Raw genomic sequence first — 20,436 nt, forward strand, 5'->3', positions numbered from 1 at the left:
TTTTTGCAGGGAAGACCTTTGTAGAATACTGGTATCCTGACATGACTAGTAAAACATCTATAGCTCTACTATCTCTATGCAGTGAAATGACTCTTCGCAGGCAGATTTAAGCTCAAATTCCTATTTTATCACTTAGCCTTGGGCAAGCTATTCAACTTCATTAATATTCCCTCTAGGGCTAGGGTTGTGGCTCAGTGGTAGAGTGCTTGCCTCACATGTGTAAGTTACTGGGTTCAATTCTCAGCATCAATATAAATAAATGAATAAAATAAAGGTCCATCAACACTAAAAAATATTTTAAAAAAAAGATTCCCTCTATCTAATGTTCCTTTTATCACACTTCTAAAATCAAATGGTCTTAGAACAATCATGACATTTTGAGGAAGCTGAGGAGATATACAGTTTGGATATAGTGGAATATATATATATATATATGTTATTCTCAGTCAAATTCTATATATGGTTAAAATATTGCTAGACATCTCATGTAGGAATGCTTTTCAGGAATTTTCCTCTCTCCTTCTTTATTCTCAGTAACTATTCACTTGGCATGTGACCCAAAGATGTAGGACCAGATGTTATATTGCAATATGAATGTGTCCTTGACAACTGGCACTTATAAACATGTGGAAGGTTAGAGGGAAATGAGGCATAGAATCAGAATAAAGGTGCATCAAGCAATTACAAAAATATTGTTTTTCTGGATTTCATGGTATTTATACTATTTTTCACCTTTTGAAAATCTGAAAATTGTTGCAATTCCTTATCAGAACAAATATTTACTTTCTTATTTAATACTGTATTCTTTTTCTTAAAGAGATCATCTAAAATTTTATTAGTTTAGGCCTCATATAACCTATATCCACTGTTAATTAAGCATCAAATTTAGCTCTGAGTTTCCTAATAATAAGGGTAATAGGGAAACACAGAATGTCACATGGTTGTTTTATAGCAAAGGAAGAAACAAAGTTATGAAAAAGTGATAAAATATATTATTTCCATGATGAGGTGTCATAACCATGAAACACTTCCCATGAGTCAAGTGCTATTGTAAGCACTCAGTATTTCCTACTTCAAGGCCTGTGTTCTTACCAACATTTTCTTCTCAAGGTGAAAAGAGAAGATGGAGAAGAAGATACTCTTGTTTGATTCTGAATTATTTTAAGGCTGATCTTGAACATATATAAGAGATTTTTTAATTGCTCAGAGCTCCAAGAAGTAAATACTACCTCTGAGGGTGGTCCAAATAAATAACCACCCACCAACATTACTCACTGACTTCACTGAGTCACTTTGCTACTTGTAGACAAAATGCTGAATTCAAATTGAATAAAATCTGATAAACTTTATGATCTAGTTTCTTTTTCCTGTGTTCTGTTTGTGTAGGTATTTAGTTGTTCTTTTAAAGGTTTTTTGTTTGTTTATTCTTTTTTCATAAATAAATAAGTACAGTGAGGAGAACACTCCTCAGAAATCATGAGAAAACTTGTCAGTGATGAATAATAAAGCAAATATTGAGAAGCACTAATAAGAACAATAACAAGTAACATTTACTTATCTATTTATTTACCTATAACATTCGTTTGAACTATGTGCTAAGAACTTTGGAGGGATATTGTTTGCTTTTTGTTAGGGTACTGGGGATTGAACCCAGGGGTGCTTTACTACTGACTTATATCCTCTTTTTACTTTTTATTATGAGACAGAGTCTTGCTAAGTTGCTGAGGGCCTCCCTAAATTGCTGAGGCTGGCCTTGAACTGGCAATCCTTCTGCCTGAGTCTCCTGAGTTTCTGGGATTACAGGCATGTGCCACTACTCCCATTTTATGTGCTAAGACATTTAAGTGAAGTATCTCATTAAATTATCAACAAACCTATAAAAGGAATTTTGTTATTATCCCCCATTTTCAGATGATGAAACTGATTTTAAAATAAGTAAGTTGAAGAAACCAGAATTTGAAGCCCCTACTTAGAAAATTTCCTACCCTAATATCTTGTGCAGGGTGGGCAGACACCTAAGCCAGGGGTTTGTGTGAAGTAGCTGCTCAACAACTATGGTATAAAATATGATAACTAGCCATTTAGTCCATGAGAGATTAAACTATTCTTCCTCTTCTGTTTATTAGAAGAGTTTCTCATACTTAGGTCCTGAAAATATACTGAATGGTTTCAGAGAGAAGTCAAGGTTGTGGACCCTTTGACATTATTTGGCACCAGTAATGGAAGCCTTAAGTACTACTTAGTCTCAGGCCCTTCACTGAGTGACCCTGCTGTGGCAGAATGCTCTGCTAATAAGCCACAGAACTTTGATCAATACCTGTGCTTAGAAGAGGATCTATTTTCTCTGAGAAGTATGACTTTATTTATTACTTTTAAATCATTAATAAATCATTAGTAATCATTACAAGGTATAATGTAAAACCACAAGTACCTTCATAGATTGGTCAGTCAGATGCTGATACTTATCTACTACTAGATTCAAGGCATTTTACAATATTATTTCATTTATTTAGTATGAGTCTTGGTAATGTTACCCCATTTTACTGAACAGGAAAGTGGGTAGTTGGAATAATTTGTGAAAAGTTTAAACTCAAGTCTGGTAACTCAAAAACCAGTTTCTTTCCACCATAACTAAAGCCAAAAAGTCCAAAAACTTTTCTGTTCTTAGTAGCTTACAATCTAAATCAACAAGGGAATACTAACAATTAGAGGAACAAAAAAAAAGGGGGAGAGATCATAGACACTTGGGGATATGTTTTCTGTTTCATAGCGGGTATGCAGTACATTTACACATAAACAGACAAATTCTTATACAAAATTTCTTGGGTTGACAGATCCCAGGTTGAGAAGCCATGTTTTATGGATAAAACACAAAATGAATCAAGGACTTAAGAATACAACCAGAGACCCTACGTCTAATAGAGGCCCTAAATAGGCCCTAATCTCCATAATGTGGGATTAGACCCCAACTTCCTTAATAAGACTCCTGTGGCACAAGAATTAAAATCAAGAATCAATAAATGGGATGGATTCAAACTAAAAAGCTTCTTCTCAGCAAAAGAAATAATCTGTGAGCTGAATAGAGAGCCTACATCTTGGGAGCAAATCTTTACCCCTCACACATCAGATAGAGCACTAATCTCTAGGGTATATAAAGAACTCAAAAAGCTAAACACCAAAAAAACAAATAACCCAATCAATAAATGGGCCAAGGACCTGAAGAGACACTTCTCAGAAGATGATGTACAATCAATCAACAAATACATGAAAAAAATGTTCATTATCACTAGCAATTAGAGAAATGCAAATCAAAACCACTCTAAGATTTTATCTCCCTCCAGTCAAATTGGCAGCTATTATGCATACAAACAACAAGATGGAGAAGAAGATACTCTTGTTGGTGAAATGTGGGGAAAAAGGTACATTCATACACTGCTGGTGGGACTGCAAATTGGTGCAGCCAATATGGAAAGCAGTATGGAGATTTCTTGGAAAATTGGGAACAGAACCACCATTTAACCCAGCTATCCCTCCTCTTGGTCTATACCCAAAGGACTTAAAAACAGCATACTACAGGGACACAGCCACATCAATGTTTATAGCAGCACCATTCACAATAGCTAAACTGTGGAACCAACCTAGATGCCCTTTAATAAATGAATGGATTTTTTTAAAAAAGTGGCATATATACACAATGGAATATTACTCAGCAATAAAAGAGAACAAAATCATGGCATCTGCAGGTAAATGGATGGAGTTAGAGAAGATAAAGATAAGTGAAGTTAGCCAATCCCCAAAAAACAAATGTCGAATATTTTCTTTGATATAAGGAGGTTGATCATAGTGGGATAGGGAGAGGGAGCATGGGAGGAACAGATGAACCTAGATGGGGCAGAGAGATTGGAGGGGAAGAGAGAGGGCATAGGGTAATTAATCGTGGTGGAATGTGATAATCATTACTACCCAAAGTACAGGTATGAAGACACGAATTCCTGTGAATACACTATGTATACAATTAGAGATATGAAAAATTGTGCTCTATATGTGTAATAAGAATTGTAATGCATTCTGCTGTCATATATAAATAAAAAATTTACATAAAAAAGAAATACAGACGAAAAACAACAAAGAGTATATTTTTAAAAATTTTAAAGCTAAGTTAAAAAACATGTTCACCAATGGTTTTAAATTGTTTGGAGACAAAAATAATTTATAAAATAAAAAGTGATGGTTGGAATAAAGGGGGGAAAGTCACAAAGAACTGTTTCAAAACAGTTCTTTAGTTTTGGGTTTTCATTTTTAAGAAAAAAGAGCTTTGGTTATTATCTGAATCCAATCCAACAGTGAAAAGTTCACTCACTAATTAGCATGGATTTTAGAAATATGAATTATTTCATGACAACCAATAACTCTTGTGGCAATGGAAACAAGAGTAAATAGAAAAAGCAGGTAACAGTGAGGTTTAATAGCAACTCCCAATAACCTAATGTATGCTAAAGTCAAAATTAAAAATCCAATTTACATGAATGGTACAGGCACATAGTAGGGTCATCTAGCACCAAAAGTCCCATTCATCTCTAAGAATATACTGTCTCCTAGGTGTCCTACCACTTGCAAATTCATCTCAATGTAAAGTATTATAATTGCTACTCATTTCTACAAAACCAGACAAAGGCAGCCACATACTTGAAGCAGAAACACTTTGAATATCTTGAATACATACAAACTTAAATATTTCTGGCTTAAAAGTGATTATTCTAGCACAATTTTATTCTTTGTGGTACTAAACTTTGGGAGCAGGACTGCTAAGAAATGCAATGTTATTTGGCCCAAAATAATAGACATGGCACTTCTCATGTCTTGGAAGAATAGCACCATATACAAAAACTGGATGAACTCACATACACAACCATACCAAGTAGAAACCAGCTTTTGGCATCAAATTCAATTATTCTCAATTTGTAAAATACCAGCATTAAACTAAGCAAGCATCAACATGACAAACATTTTATCTCATGGAACTATAAGGAAACAACAAAGTTTAATAAAGATAGCAAAGTTTGCTTTTGTCAATGGAAAGTATAATTTGATTTATTTAGAAGTGAAATCTTTCTCATGAAAAATCAGAATGCAGAAAAAAATCCATAACATAACCACTTCAGTGAATTTCTTTGTTCCTCTTTTCATAGGGTTGTACTGTCACGAATAGCTGAGAGTTCACTTGCCATTTTAACCAGCTTTTTAAAAATTCTAAATCATTGACTGAACTATATTTGACTTTAATAAGAAACTAGGGTCCTGGGGTTGTAACTCAGTGCTAGAGGGCTTGCCAAGCATGTATGAGGCACTGAGTTCAATGCCTAGCACCACATAAAAATAAATAATAAATAAAATAAAGGTATTGTGTCCATCTACAACTAAAAAAACATATTTTAAAATGTTTTTTTTTAAAAAGAAACTAGGTCCTCATGGTCTTAACATAATACAAATGAAGTCAAGTCATTGAGTTATAAATGGATATAACATTGCAGTTCATCCTGATTATATATTAAACATATTAAATTGAATATATATATGTGTGTGTGTGTATATATATATATATATATATATATATATATATATATATATTGTTCTGCCTTCTAGTGATTGCCAGTGATTGATGACAATAGTAAATAGTTAATATTCACCTTTGTTCCCCAAATATTTGTATAAATGATGTTTCTATACTTCAAAACCAAATTCACAAGGAAAGCATCTTCTAAATCTTACTGCTGTAAGCTCATTTCCCTGAACTGTAATTATATATAATAAGAGACTTGATTTGACAACTCCAGTAATAACATGTGTGATGTGTGTGTGTATGTGTGTGTGTGTGTGTGTGTATTAACTTAAACTCTTGTGATGGCAAAACCTTTTTCCTCAAAGCTGATTGGTTATACATGTCTACAACAGTGCTTAAATGTGATGTTGCTATGCCAAGCTTTCTGTGAAGGAGGAATCTTTTTTATTTTAAGCCTTTTGGTACTGAACATGACATATTCATGAAGAATTTTTGTTTTGTTATTTAAAAATAAATTTGTCTTGCTCCTTGGATCTCCCTGGCTTCAGCAATTTATTTTAATTTCCACTATAGATCATTAGGAATATATTTCAAAGACAGGCAAACAAAGTTCAAGTAAACGCTTATTTTTTTATATATTGCAGTTTCCAACCGGCATTGGGTGAGTATTAGATATTGTCAACATAAATTTATAGTGCCAAATAATGAACTGAATTCATAGATGTCAACTGATTTCCTTATTGCATTTATGTTGGTTGTACCATCATATTTGTAGACTAATCTTCTGATAAAAAATTTAACTCTTTGGTTTATTTGGTATGTTTATCTATGCATTTTCTTCCTAACTTGAACTCCTTTAATATTGTATCTTTATACATTTCCCCATAAGGAAGTCAAGCTTTGTCAACAATGTACTACAAGTAATCTCAAAAATACAATACCTATGTCATTTTCTCTCTCATTGAGCTCTCATCTTAATCTTAAAACAACAGACGATTAAGCTTGATTTTGAGGATCCTCTAATAAGGCTGTGATTGGATAAAAGGGTTAACATGACATGTGCTTCCATAGAGGTGAAGCTTTGCTATTTGTTTGTTTCTTTGTTCCGCTTCTATATTTGAGTTTCTTTTCATACTTTATCTTTAATTTTTCCAAAAGCTTATGAAAATTTTGGTGAAAAATGTTGCTGCTTCAGTGCAGGAATGGAGCCTCTTTTCCTAAGTTATATAACTTGGTGAGTATTTTCACTTATTTTTCCTAATATCTATCTTATGAAACTAGACATTACCAGAAGTATATTTGAGAGCACAAAACACTATTTAAGTACATCAGAAAAACCAAAGCATATCTGTGTTCACAAACGAAATGGAAGAACTTACACAGTCATTGTACTTCACAGAAATAAACCACTATCATTTTCAATTTAAAAAATATCATAGACTTACATCCAATTATTGCACTTTTAGAGGTAATGCGGATATTAAGAATCATCTAACATAATACATCAACTTTACAAAAGAGAAAGTAAGTGGCATTTTATATTAGTAAAATAAAATTCCACATCTTCCTTCATAAGCGTGCAGAACTAGCAAAAATAGTTGTGACAGCTACTACATAGATGAAATGTACGATTGAGAGAAACTAAACAAAGGTTCCCCATATCTTGATTTATTATCTTAGAAACATTTAGAAAGCATCCACTTGTTGTAACCTATACTAAACACAAGTCACAACTGTTACTTATCTAACGAAGAGATAAGCTTGCATGTCTGCCTATTTCTTCCTATTTTCCTGACCAGCCCTTGAGCAGAAATGATTTATTATAATAAATAATAAATTACTTATTATTTTAAAAATAATAAAATGAATAATAGAGGAAAGAAGAAAAATAGGATTTTGGAATATTCCAGTTTCATTCGAATATTAATTAACCTCTATATAATGGAATGTTGTTTATAACATCTTAATAATACAAAGTCCTAATGGATACTCATTGAAATTGAAATTATTTCTTAAAGTGAATGTAGTTGGATATTATTATGCCTTTTTAATCCAATTTAGAACTAGAAATTCAAAACTATAAATATTCCTATTTTTAGGTTACTTCTTAATTTCTAATTTCCATATTTTAATGTTATGAACCATCTTCCCAAGCATCATTATTCTTTTTCTCTTTCTCACTCTTGCTCTCTCCTATCTTTCCTTTCTAATCTGATACTTTGGACAACTTGGAACAGTACTAGGTAATACTGATTTCTTAACATAAGAAAGAACAGAGATCCCTTGTATTTCTGTACTTTCCTTGACAGATAAGTTGATTGGCAGTTAAATAACTACAGAGTGCCCTAAGCACAATATTTGACAGTACAAAAATAATATTCAGTTTTGTATTCTAGGTACCAAGTGTAAAAATGAAGATTCTCGTGGTCTTTCTAGGTCTTCTTGGTAATTCTGCTGCTATGCCAGTGAGTATTTTTTTAAATATTAGGCCTTTTCTTTGTGTTCTATTGTTACATAGCTTGGGAATAGCTGTTGGGCTTATTTCAACTAAGGTTCTGCATTTGTCACTGATATTCTCTCAGTTCCAGATGCATATGCCCCGAATGCCTGGATTTAGCAGTAAAAGTGAAGAGGTATGTATGCTCAGTATGAGGGGAAAAGTTTCCCAGGGCCTTATCCTCTTAAGTTCAAAAAAATTAGAATACTAGCAAAATTTCTCATGAATTATGAAATTCTTATTAAAATTTCTAATGAAAAAGGTAAAGGGAGGAAGCATTGCAAGTATTAAACTCTCAAATCATGGCTAATTCCCTCCAGCATGATACTATCTGGTTTCTTCAATATTTCTTTTTAAGTTAAAGGTGGATTTATGTTAAAATTTAGTTCATATCAGCTTTTTGGATAATTTTGTTAGCTAGAAAAAGTAGTCACTTGTACCAAAGGTTGTTAGACAGTAGATGCTTAAGCATATAAATATCTTTTATATACTCATACAGGGATCACTAACCAAATTCAATGCACATCAGAAAGAAGAATCATCTTATCATAGAATTATCTTGTTCTCAAATTCTGAACTTCAAATGAAGAGAACAGAACATTTTAAAACAACAAAGTAGACCAGATGTTTATATCTATCATTCTATATTGATTCTTCTGAAAATTCTAACGTAAAATGCCCTAAAAGTTTTTATATATACTTATTTTAAATCTGTGTGTAACTAGTAAAAGACATTATAATTACTGTTCCTTAAAAATCAGAAATTCAACTTGCTTATCAATTGTGAATTAACCAAATAAAACCTTTTCCACATTAATGGATCCCTTTCATTGCAGATGATGCGTTTTGGTCAGTTCAACTTTATGAATACCCCACATGTAAGTTCTTCTTTATAGCATTTCTGAGGATTTCTTGTTTAAATCCAGATAACTACATTATAAGGTTTTACTTAGCTAATAGAGACATTAATAGCTACATACATTTTAATTACCATATAATTGCTATAAAAGTTTCAAAGGGGAAAGTCATTTCATTTGTCCCTCCTTGGTAAATTTTCCTCCTTTTCATTACTATTATTCTCCCATAAATCAAAATCATCCAGTAATTACAAGGGTTCTTCATATAAAAAATTTGTTCTAGGAAAATATCACAGATAACATATTCACAACAACAATAAAAATAGCATAATAAAAAATAACAATAAATATTTGGGGGGTAGTAAATTTTATTTGTATTGTCTTGACAGATAACACTAAAATTGTGAAAGAGTTTTTTTTATTTTATTGAAATAAACGTGGATTATTCTTATCACTGTGCTAATTCTTAGAAAAAACTAGTACATGAATCAAGTGTCAGTTGTATATTTTGGTGTAATTTTCTAACAAACTTGCAAAACAACCCAACGTGTCACTTTTGACTTTTGTGGCATGATGATGATGGCCATTGATGGCAGGCGGGGGTATGAACTTATCCAGTCATTCTCTCTTGAAGACCTTCGCCTAAAATCATAATCATTTTCAATATTCTCTCCCTCAATTTCTCTTTGGTCCAACATTTTCACATCCTCATTCTTGGTTTTAGTGCCTTCCATCAATAACCTTTGTTTGATTGTATCATATGCATTGTCATATGTAATCATCCAGCAGATAGTAAGAGACTAATTAATGAAGACTGGAGATAGAGACTGGCATTAAATCAGGGAGGAAATCATGGGGATTGATATTGCAAGACTAACATCAATTCATAAATAATCATTTTCAGATTATAATGACTTTTGCTTTCCTGTTCAACCCTGTAACTGGGGAAATTCTGAAAAAAAGCAGCATTAAAGAGGTTCCGTCTGTAATCAAGAAATATATGCACCATATAAGGGTGTTTACACAGAATTTTAATTATTTCTGTTTGGGAGTTTTTGTTCTTGTTGTTGTTTTGTCCTTTTTGCTTGTTTTTCTACTTTGCATTATAGTCACACTTACTTTATTTTCTTTTTCCTTTTTGTTCTTTTTATTCTGCCTTATTACAAGTCACACTGGGTTTGAGTTTGACATCAAACTCCCTGGAACCTAACTTGTACACTTCTTTTTTGTTGTTGTTGTTGTTCTAATTAATTATACATGACAGCAGAATGCATTTCAATTCATTGTACACAAATGGAGCACAACTTTTCATTTCTCTGGTTGTACACGATGTAGATGTACACTCTACATGTGCAGTCATATATGTACCTAGGGTTATAACATTCATCTCATTCCATCAACTTTCCTGCCCCATGCCTGCTATCCTTCCCTCCCTCCCCTTTGCCCAAAGTTCCTCCATTCTCCCCCATGCCCACCCCTCAACCCCCACTATGGATCAGCATCCACTTATCAGAGAGAACATTCGGCCTTTAGTTTTGGGGATTGGCTTACTTTGCTTAGCATGATAATCTTCAACTCCATCTATTTACCACAATTTTATTCTCTTTTAATGCTAACTAATATTCCATTGTGTATATGTACCACAATTTCTTTATCTGTTCTTCTGTTTAAGGGCACCTAGGTTGGTTCCACAGTTTAGCTACTGTGAATTGAGCTGCTATGAACATTGATATGGCTGTGTCACTATAAAGTATGCTGATTTTAAGTCCTTTGAGTATAGACCAAGAAATGGAATAGTTGGGTCAAATGGTAGTTCCATTCCAAGTTTCCTAAGGAATATCCATATTGCTTTCCATAGTGGTTGGAAGAATTTGCAGTGCCACCAACAATATATGTGTGTACCTTTTTCTTCACATCCTCGCCAACACTTATTATTGCTTGTATTCTTGATAACTGCCATTCTGACTGGAGTGAGATGAAATCTTAGAGTAGTTTTGATTTGCATTTCTCTAATTACTAGAGAAGTTGAACATTTTTTCATATATTTGTTGATCCATTGTATATTTTCTTCTGAGAAGTGTCTCTAACTTTACACTGCTTACCTGAGTCAGGATTTCAGAATTAGAAAATTATCAAATTCTGAAATAAACTTCTCATTGAATTCTGAGCTTTGGTTAGTTTGATTTTATAGAGAAGTTCATTTATGTAAAAAACTTCCTGCTAAATAGTCTGAAGCTTCCATTGTGGAGCCAAGTTCCATAGAATTTTTAAGCTCCTAGGATGGGTTTTGGAGACTAATATTAGAGGGTAGGGAGAGTCTAAATATCAACCCTAATGTGGTTTCACTGTTTTTTGTTACTCTTTCAGATGGCACATATGGGCCTTTATGGAAATGGTTTTCAAATCCCTCAGCCATTTCCACAGTACCAGATGCCCATGTGGCCTCAGCCACCACCCAATGCATGGCAGAATCCCCCAGAACCCCAACACCAGACCAAGACTGATCAAACCCAAGAGACACAGAAACCCAACCAAACCCAGCCAAAAAATCCACCACAAAAACAGCCTTTAAAGCAGCCACCACAAGCCACAACTCAGGGCAAAGAAGAAACCCAACCTCCTCAGGTAAGGCTCACCCATAAAAAAAATCCCAAATCAAAGTCAGTAAAAGCCATAAAATGTATTTGGAGGTCCATATCATCCCTGAATACACACTTCCTCTGAAACTTAATACAGGTTCTGTTATATGTAATATGATATTGAGTTGTGACATTTATCCAAAACTGTCTGAAGAGTCAACTCCAACCTTGTTTGGTTCAAAATTATTCAAATACATTGACTTAAAGAAGATCCTTTTAAAATACAGAGTCAATATGGTATAACAAAAATGGCCGAGAGAGTAAGAGTCAAGAAACAAAGGTTTAAGTTCTACCCCCAAGTTTTATTGGTTTATGATCATGAGAAAGTCACTCCACCTTTCTAGACAGCTGTTTCCCCATGAATAAACTATATGGTCTCTAAGTCCTTTCTAGATCCACACTTAGATGACCTAAAATACTGCTCTAAAATAAATACTTCTTCTAGTATTTCAGATGACATAAGTGCAGTTCTGAAATAAGACAAGAAGATGTGCAAATGGTTTCTCAAAATCTCAATCAATGGTTTTTGGTCATTTATTATCACTTACAATTATAATACAGGAAATACAAAATTGAATAAAAAGACACCACTGGATTTGAATCCTGGTTTCAATCATTCCCCTGCCATGAGAATCTGGGCAAGTGACTTACCTTCTATGAGTCTCAGATTCTTAAATAAAATGGGAATAATGAAGTACCTATCTTCCATGGTTATCTGAGCATTATATGAGTTTAACAATATATAATGTTAAGCACAGTACTTGAAACATAAAGGTTCAATATAGTAATTATTATTATTATCTCTGCCCTAAAATAAACACAGTTTAATGCAAAAGGAAATAAAAGTCCCCCAAGATTCAAATAATAATATTCATTTTTAATTTATTTTTCTCACTTCCACATAACTCTGATTCTTTCTTTCTCTCAAGGCATTCCCACCATTTGGCAATGGACTATTTCCCTATGGCCAACCACCCTGGCCAATTCCACAGGTAAAAATGTTTTATCTTTACACTAGAAACAAAAATAGTATTAGCAAGTTATATCTTAAATTAATACAAGTTCAGATGCTGTAATAGAATGCCACATTCTAATCAATAGAATATGAAACAAAAATTATCACATCTGTAACCATGCAGGAAAGCGATAATTTTTGAATGAATTTTTTTGTTCAGACTAATTAATGGCATGAACACTGCCTAAATCACCAAACAGCTATGACCCCACTTCCCTATGAGATTACAAAACACAATGACTGTCTTCATTTAATGTAATGGGGAAATTGACTGTAAACAGAGTTTGAAAAACATAGGGTAAGCTATGATTAAGCTAAGATCTTGGGGGTGGGTTGTTGCTCAGTGGTAGAGCATTTGCCTAGTGTGTGTGAGGCACTGTGCTCAATCCTCAGCACCACATAAAAATAAATAAATAAAATAAAGGTATTGTGTCCATCTACAACTAAAACTACAATATCTTTTCATCATACCTTAGTGTTTCTAGTCACAGATACATCATAATACAGAACCTTCCAAAATGATATTTATAAGAACACTCAAAGAATTATTAAAGTTTAAAATTTTTAAATATTGAAATTATGTCATAGGCATTAAAAATATGGATGGCAAAATAAACTATTTGAATTAAGTTAATAGTAAAGACTAGTTATCTTAAAAAAAAAAAAAACCTAAAACAACATCAAGAAATACTTGGTGACTGTACATTCAGCTATACCATGGATTTTTTGTTGTTGTTGTTCACAACTCTAATGGAAAGAGCTTATCAACAAGAACAATTCATTTCAAGGAGTATGAGTTCCTTTCTTTTGTTGTTTTGTTCTACTTTTTGTTTTGTTTTTGATTTTTGCAGTACTAAGATTGAACCCAAAGGTTCTCTATCACTAAGCTACATCCCCAACCCTTTTTTATTTTTTTATTTTGAGACAGGAACTCCCTAAATTGTCCAGGCTGGTCTTCAATTTGGGATCCTCCTGCCTCAACCTCCTGAGTTGCTAGGATTACAGACATGCCACCACACCCAACTGAGTTCCTTTCCCTCCCCCTTAAAAAAGCAACTTCCTTTTACTGGCCATAATAAACTAAAAAAATTAAAGCAATTCAAGGTAAAGATTTTTAAAATAGCATCATTCTCATGCCAAAGTAACTATTAATCTCCTTTACATAGAACTTCTTGAAAATCTATCCCCCTACATGGCATGTGCCTGTAGTCCCAGCTACTTGGGAGGTTAAGGCAAGAGAATTACAACTTCAAGGCCAGCCTGAGTAATTTAATAAGACCCTGTCTGGAAAAAAAGAAAGAAAGAAAGTCTATAGGAACCAAACTACTTTTCTAAACCCTCCCACTTTGCAAATCACTGAGCAGAAATTCATCCTCCAAATTTGATTAGGAAAATTGACCCTAAATATGATGCACACATTCTAAAAATAACATTATTCAATCTCTATTACTAGATGTTTAAATATGAATGTTTAATATCACTCAAATCTCAAAATTTCAATACCTTTATTTTTTTCTCCCTCCCTCTCTCGCTCTCTCCCTCCCTCCCCTCCATAGTCTCCCTCCCCCATGTGTGGAGTGGTGTGTGGCAAGGTGTGATGAGGGGGTGGAGGTTAGGAATGCTGGAAGTAGTAGGGTGGAGTGATGGCTAACATATGTGGCTATACAAGGTATTTTGAGTAGGATAACTCTTTATAGTTAGTGAGATCTAATGACTCAGAAGCTAAAAGTTCATAGCACGAACATCCAGTACTGACTTGAGCTAATTTAACGTACCTTCAGTCCTATAAACAAATGGCAGCATAAGGGGGTTTTCTCTTGTATTCCCTGTGTTTTTCACCTTTCAGAGGGTACCGCCACCACGTTATGGACGTCTACCACTCAGCAATGAAGAAGGAGTAAGTTACATTCTCTATTAGAAATTACAGTCTATTAGGTACTATTTTTTTTTAATATTTTTTAGTTGTAGATGGACACAATACCTTTATTTTATTTTTATGTGGTACTGAGGATTGAACCCAGTGCCTCATGCATGTGAGGCAAATGCTCCACCACTGAGCCACAACCACAGCCCCAGCCATAACCACAGCCCTAAGGTACTATTTTTTAATCTACATCTAGTAAGAAAACTCAAATCCAACATATGAACTTTCTATAGCTCACGTTCCCAAAACTTAAAAAAAAAAAAACTGAAACAAATCAAGTCAGTAGCCTAAGTAAAATGTGACACATCATTTCTCTTCTACATGCATTGAAAGATCTCCCTCACACACTTGTTAAGAAAGCTAATAAGCTCAGACAGTGATATACAGAGAAGGAAGTTAAGAGCATCATACAATGTTATTTTCAGAATGGAATTTAATGATCATTTAGATCCCTCATTGTATAAATAAACTGAAGTCCAGACAAGATAAATCACAATTTAGTTTTGTCTACTTACTTAGTGGATGAACTGGACCCAGAATCTAAGTCTTTTGATATCCAGTCCAATCTTTTTTTACTACCTCACACTCTGTCACAGGGTAATATACTCTCAAAATATTCTAGCACCATGTCATCAAAAATGTCATTTTAGCAGTTATGGCATAAGACCCCACCCCTAGAGCTTACTTCCTCTTTTTCCCTACTCTAAATATATGATATGTGCTTAGTGAAATGCAGAACAGTTTGGTGAGGAGAGAGAAAAAGTGTCCTTAAACCAGTTGATAGTGAAGATTACTAAGTCAATGATGATATAAAGTACTTTAAATATTAGGGCTATGGTTGTAGCTCAATGGAAGAGTGCTTGTCTAGCATGTGTGAGACACTAGGTTCAATTCTCAGCACCTCTTATAAATAAATAAAGCTACATCCCCAACTAAAAATTTTTTAAAAAAATAAAGTACTTTAAATATTGTAAAAACCCAAAATAAAAATGATTCATATAATTACATGCAATCTAACCTAAAAATTGGTACTTCAGATTTTCACAAATATAACATGAGAAAATGAAACAGAATAATCCAGGCAATTAGTATAGACATTAAGTCCATATTCTACCAGTTGGGGCCACTGCCACCATCGCCAGAATGATGGGGATTTCTTATTTTTCATCTTTCTCATCATCTCTATACACAAATGGGGATAAAAATACTTTTTCTTGGAATTGAATTTGTTTTAAAACAAAAACTAAGTTACCTAAATGCTTCACAAATGTCTAGAAATTTACAGAGTTTATGATGATTAAATCATTAAATGACCATTTATTACACACTTCCTACTGTGCTAGATACTGGAAAACTAAGATGAGAAACATGTTTTCATTCAAAAATTTCACATGGAAAAATCAAGTGGGAGAACCTAGGAATATAAGCAACTGAAATTCAGTGGGATGATTATAAGACAAAAATTGGTATTGCTGTGGACACCTGGCAGTAGAGCCTAATTCTGCCCACGGAAGTCAGGACAGACAGTCAAGTTGAGTCCTGAAGGATGAGTCAAGTTTGCCAGAAAGGATAAACGTGTAGGTGGGAGAAGGTTGGATATGAAGAAGCCATGTGCAAAGGCATGAAACATTTATGTTCATAAAGAGAACTGAGTTCCCAGAAAACTAATAGTAACAGTGATTTACAATTGCATTAAGTACAAGGAGGAGGAAATGAAGCTGAATGTAATACTTACAGCTCAGACAATCATTAAAAATTATTATTATTATTATCATCATCATCATCATCATCATCATCTTATGTATAACACTTATTATCAATTCCCAAGTTCCAGGCACAGAACTTTATACATGTTGTCTCGTTTGACCCTCATAACAAGCTATAAAGTTGATATTATTTTATTACTATCTCCACAATACAAATGAATAAACTGAGGTAAGTCAAGAGTCACAGTACTAACACTTGTAGAATACAGGTGTTAACCCACATTTGTCTAGAGCCCCATTTTTTAGCACTAAGCTGTACTGCTTTCTATTTTATGCTAAAGGGTTTATGTTTTATCCTGTAAGGAACTTTAAATACATTTATATTAAAAGAGGAAAGTGGAAGGATTTCCACATGCCCATCCCTAGCCTTCACTACTCTGATAGCAATTAAGAGGCAAGATTAGAGGAAAGTAAGATTACATACAGAGCAGGCATTAAGAAAATCATTAAAACAGTTCAGTGGTACTAGGGATAAAGATGAGACAATATGAAAGTTTATATTTTCTAGGACTTGGTAGTTAATTGGGGAAATAAGGGTTAGAGCAGAAATCTGGGAACTGGGTTGATTGTACTTCTTAAATATAGAATGTTGAAGGAGGTTTTAGAGGAAATGATTCCAGTTCTAGGTATATTCAATTAAAAGTACTCACAAGATCTTTAGTGAAGCAGCCTCGCTGTCTTACCCTCAAGAGAAAGTATTGTAGGCCTTTGGGGGTTATCAGTATGGATTCCTACTGGAAGTATTAGCATGCACTCTGCTCCAGGTATGTGTGTAAAACAAGAACAGCAGAGTAAGGAGGATAAAGTATAGAACAAAAAAAAAATTTTTTTTTAACCCTCAGATTTAAAATCTAGGCCTAATGGTCAGAAAGAATACCAGGAGAGAAAACCAAAAATGGACAGACAAGGTCATGGAAAAAGAAGAATCAAATTTCAAGAAATAAAACACAGCCGATTAAATTAAGAATGTGGCTGATAAGATTTCCCTATTACACTATAAATTTCCAAGCAACACCATGGTAGGAAACAAAGAATAATTATTGATTTCCATTTCCTTTCCTACAGAATCCTTATTTTGGATATTTTGGATATCATGGCTTTGGAGGTCACCCCCCTTATTATTCAGAAGAGATGTTTGATGATATTGAAAAACCCAAAGAAAAAGATCCTCCTAAAACTGAGAGCCCACCCGCAGAACCCTCAGCTAATTCAACAGTTACTGAGACTAATTCTACCCAGCCAAATCCTGGAAGAAGTCAAGGTGGAAATGACACCTACTCAATAGGAAATAATGCCCCAGTACCCAACACTGGGAGCAACCCTACAGCTCAAAATGGTGTCTTCCCACCCCCTTCAGTTAATGTTTCAGGCCAGGGAGGGCCCAGAAGTCAAATCCCATGGAGACCAAGTCAGCCAAATATTCATGAAATTTACCCAAATCCTAACATCCGAAATCCTCCTACTGGAAGACAATGGCATCCCACTGGTACTGCCATGGGACACAGACAGTATGGGCCTTTATACCGAAATCAACAAGTTCAAAGGGGTCCTCGGTGGAATTCCTTAGCTTGGGAAGGCAAACAAGCAACTCGGCCAGGAAATCCAACTTATCGTAAAGCTTATCCTCCCACTTCAAGAGTCAATTACCCCAATTATGCAGGAAATCCAGCAAATTTCAGAAGAAAGCCTCAGGCGCCAAATAAACACCTTATGGGAACCAATGTCGTACCCTTGGGCCCCAAACAGGCTACTGTTGGCCGCAATGAAAAAATTCAAAATCCACAAGAAAAATCATTAAGCCAAAAAGATAGAATAATCAGTCCTACAAAGGATACAGCTGGTGTTTGGAAAACCTCTCAACATCATGGAGTTAATAAACCAAATTATAAATCACCTCGACCCGAGGACAATATGCTAGGTCCAAATTTTAATTCTATTAATCAACATGAAAATTCTTATTTTCCAAGAGGAGATTCCAGAAAAGCACCAAGTTCTGATGTACAAACCCAAAGTCAGAATTTGCCCAAAGGTATTGCTTTAGAACCAAGAAGAATCCCATATGAATCAGAAACTAATCAGCCTGAATTAAAGCACAGTACACAACAGCCTGTATACCCTGAGGAAATTCCCTCTACTACAAGAGAACATTTTCCTACTGGAAGAAATACTTGGAGCAACAAAGAAATTCCTCCATACTTTAAGGAAGATCCTGGGAGGCAGGAAGAACATTTGCCACAGCCATCCCAAGGCTCTAGAGGAAGTGTTTTCTACCATGAATATAACCCCTATTATCCCAGGGAAAATTTACCATACATTAGAAGCAATATCTGGGATGAGAGAATTGATTCTCTCAATACTATAAGGCAACCAGAAAATCCACGGTATTCTATGAATACTCTAGTCCAGAAAGAGACAGTCCATTACAATGAAGAGGACCCAATAGATCCAACTGGAGATGAATCTTTTCCAGCACGAAGTAAATGGGGTGAGGAAGAGTTGAGCTTTAAAGGAAGTCCAACAGTGAGGCTCTATGAAGGCGAGCAATATGCTTCAAATCAACCAAAGCAGTATCCTCCCTATTCCTTAGATAATCCATCAAAACCCAGGGAAGACTTTCCTTATAGTGAATTTTATCCCTGGAGCCCAGAAGAGACTTTTCCATCATATAATCCAGGTCCCACTATATCACCACCTGTGGAGAACAGGGGCTATTATGGTAATAACGCTATTGGAGAAGAAGAAAGCACTTTCTTTCCTTCATGGAATTCCTGGGACCACAGGATTCAACCCCAAGGACAGAAAGAAAGAGAGTCATATTTCAACAGAAATTTCTGGGATCAGGCAACAAATTCACAGAAAGCTAGTCTACCAGACCAGAAAGAGAACAATCCCTATTCCGGTAATACCCCAGCCGGGCTTCAGAAAAATCCAACATGGCAGGAAGGTCAGAATTTGAACTATGACATGCAAATTACTAGTTTAAATTCACCAGAGAGACAACATTTGGCTTTCCCAGACTTCATTCCCCAAAGCTACCCATCAGGACAAAAAGAAGCACATTTATTTCACCACAGCCCAAGAGGTTCTTGCTGTGTTAGTGGCTCCATGGGACACAAGGACAATCCACTGGCTCTTCAAGATTACACTTTATCCTATGATCTTGCACCAGGGGAGAACCAAGCCACCAACCCTATGTACACAGAAAGTAGTCTTACCAAGCATACAAGACCTATTGTCTCCCCAACAAGCATTCTCCCTGGTCAAAGAAACAGCTCAGAGAAGAAACTGCCTGGGGAAAGCCAAAACACAAGTCCTTTTAGAGATGATGTGTCTACTCTGAGAAGGAATACACCATGTTCTGTAAAGAATCAACTGGACCAAACAGGAATGATGTCCTCTTCTGAGACCAGCTCTCCTCAATCAAAAAATATACCGTGTCTCAAGAATGATCTTGGAGGAGATGGGAACAATATTCTAGAACAAATTTTTGAAGGAAACCAGCTTAATGAAAGATCTGTTGCCCTTACTCCTGAGCAACTTGTTATTGGTACCACTGATGAAGGCTCCAAGCCTGAAGGCATTCAAAATGAAGTCCAAGAAAATGAGGGTGAGAGACAGCAACAAAGACCACCTAGCATCCTGCACTTACCATGCTTTGGCTCCAAATTAGCAAAGCTTCACTCTTCCAGCACTGGAACTCCATCTAGCAATGGAAGGCAAGGCCAATTTGATGGGGATCTAATTATACCTACTGAAAATCCTAATACATTGGTTGGGTTAGCTACTGAGGAACCATTTAAGAATATAAATGTAGACCAACTTAATGCAGATGAACACATTCCATTTGAATCCTTTCAAAGAGGGACCAATCCACAGGACCATATACAAGACTGCTTATTACTTCAGGTCTAGGAATTATTTTAATCAAATGTTCTTGGGGAAGGAAAATAACTAATATTCTATACCAATGGTTCACAAACTTCCTCCCCACCCAAGACTTAATTATATGACCCTCTTGGTGATCCTTAAGTTTCCCCCATCAGTAGGAATAGTGGCTCAGGTGAAGTTAATGAGATTGGGCCTCTGGGGATAGTTGGATCCAGCACTTTCACATATTAAGTGCAGACATAAGAAAGAGCATGAAGGTCATGACCACCCCTGCCCTGAAACTTGGAAAC

General features: G+C 34.9%; 1 protein-coding gene across 1 annotated transcript; it reads left to right on the forward strand.

The window, feature by feature from the left end:
* Positions 1-6,740: 6,740 nt before the first annotated feature.
* Positions 6,741-20,170, forward strand: Enam (enamelin). The gene is made up of 8 exons (XM_046428737.1): positions 6,741-6,794; positions 7,957-8,025; positions 8,149-8,193; positions 8,894-8,935; positions 11,282-11,539; positions 12,483-12,545; positions 14,415-14,465; positions 17,324-20,170. Exons 1-8 carry the CDS (start codon positions 6,741-6,743, stop codon positions 20,168-20,170), a joined length of 3,429 nt encoding a protein of 1,142 aa, XP_046284693.1.
* Positions 20,171-20,436: the final 266 nt, after the last annotated feature.

Source organism: Marmota monax, unplaced genomic scaffold (genome assembly GCF_021218885.2).
Source record: "Marmota monax isolate L192 unplaced genomic scaffold, Marmota_monax_Labrador192_F-V1.1 WCK01_AAM20220418_F8-fsc00132, whole genome shotgun sequence".
NCBI classification, from domain to species: domain Eukaryota; kingdom Metazoa; phylum Chordata; class Mammalia; order Rodentia; family Sciuridae; genus Marmota; species Marmota monax.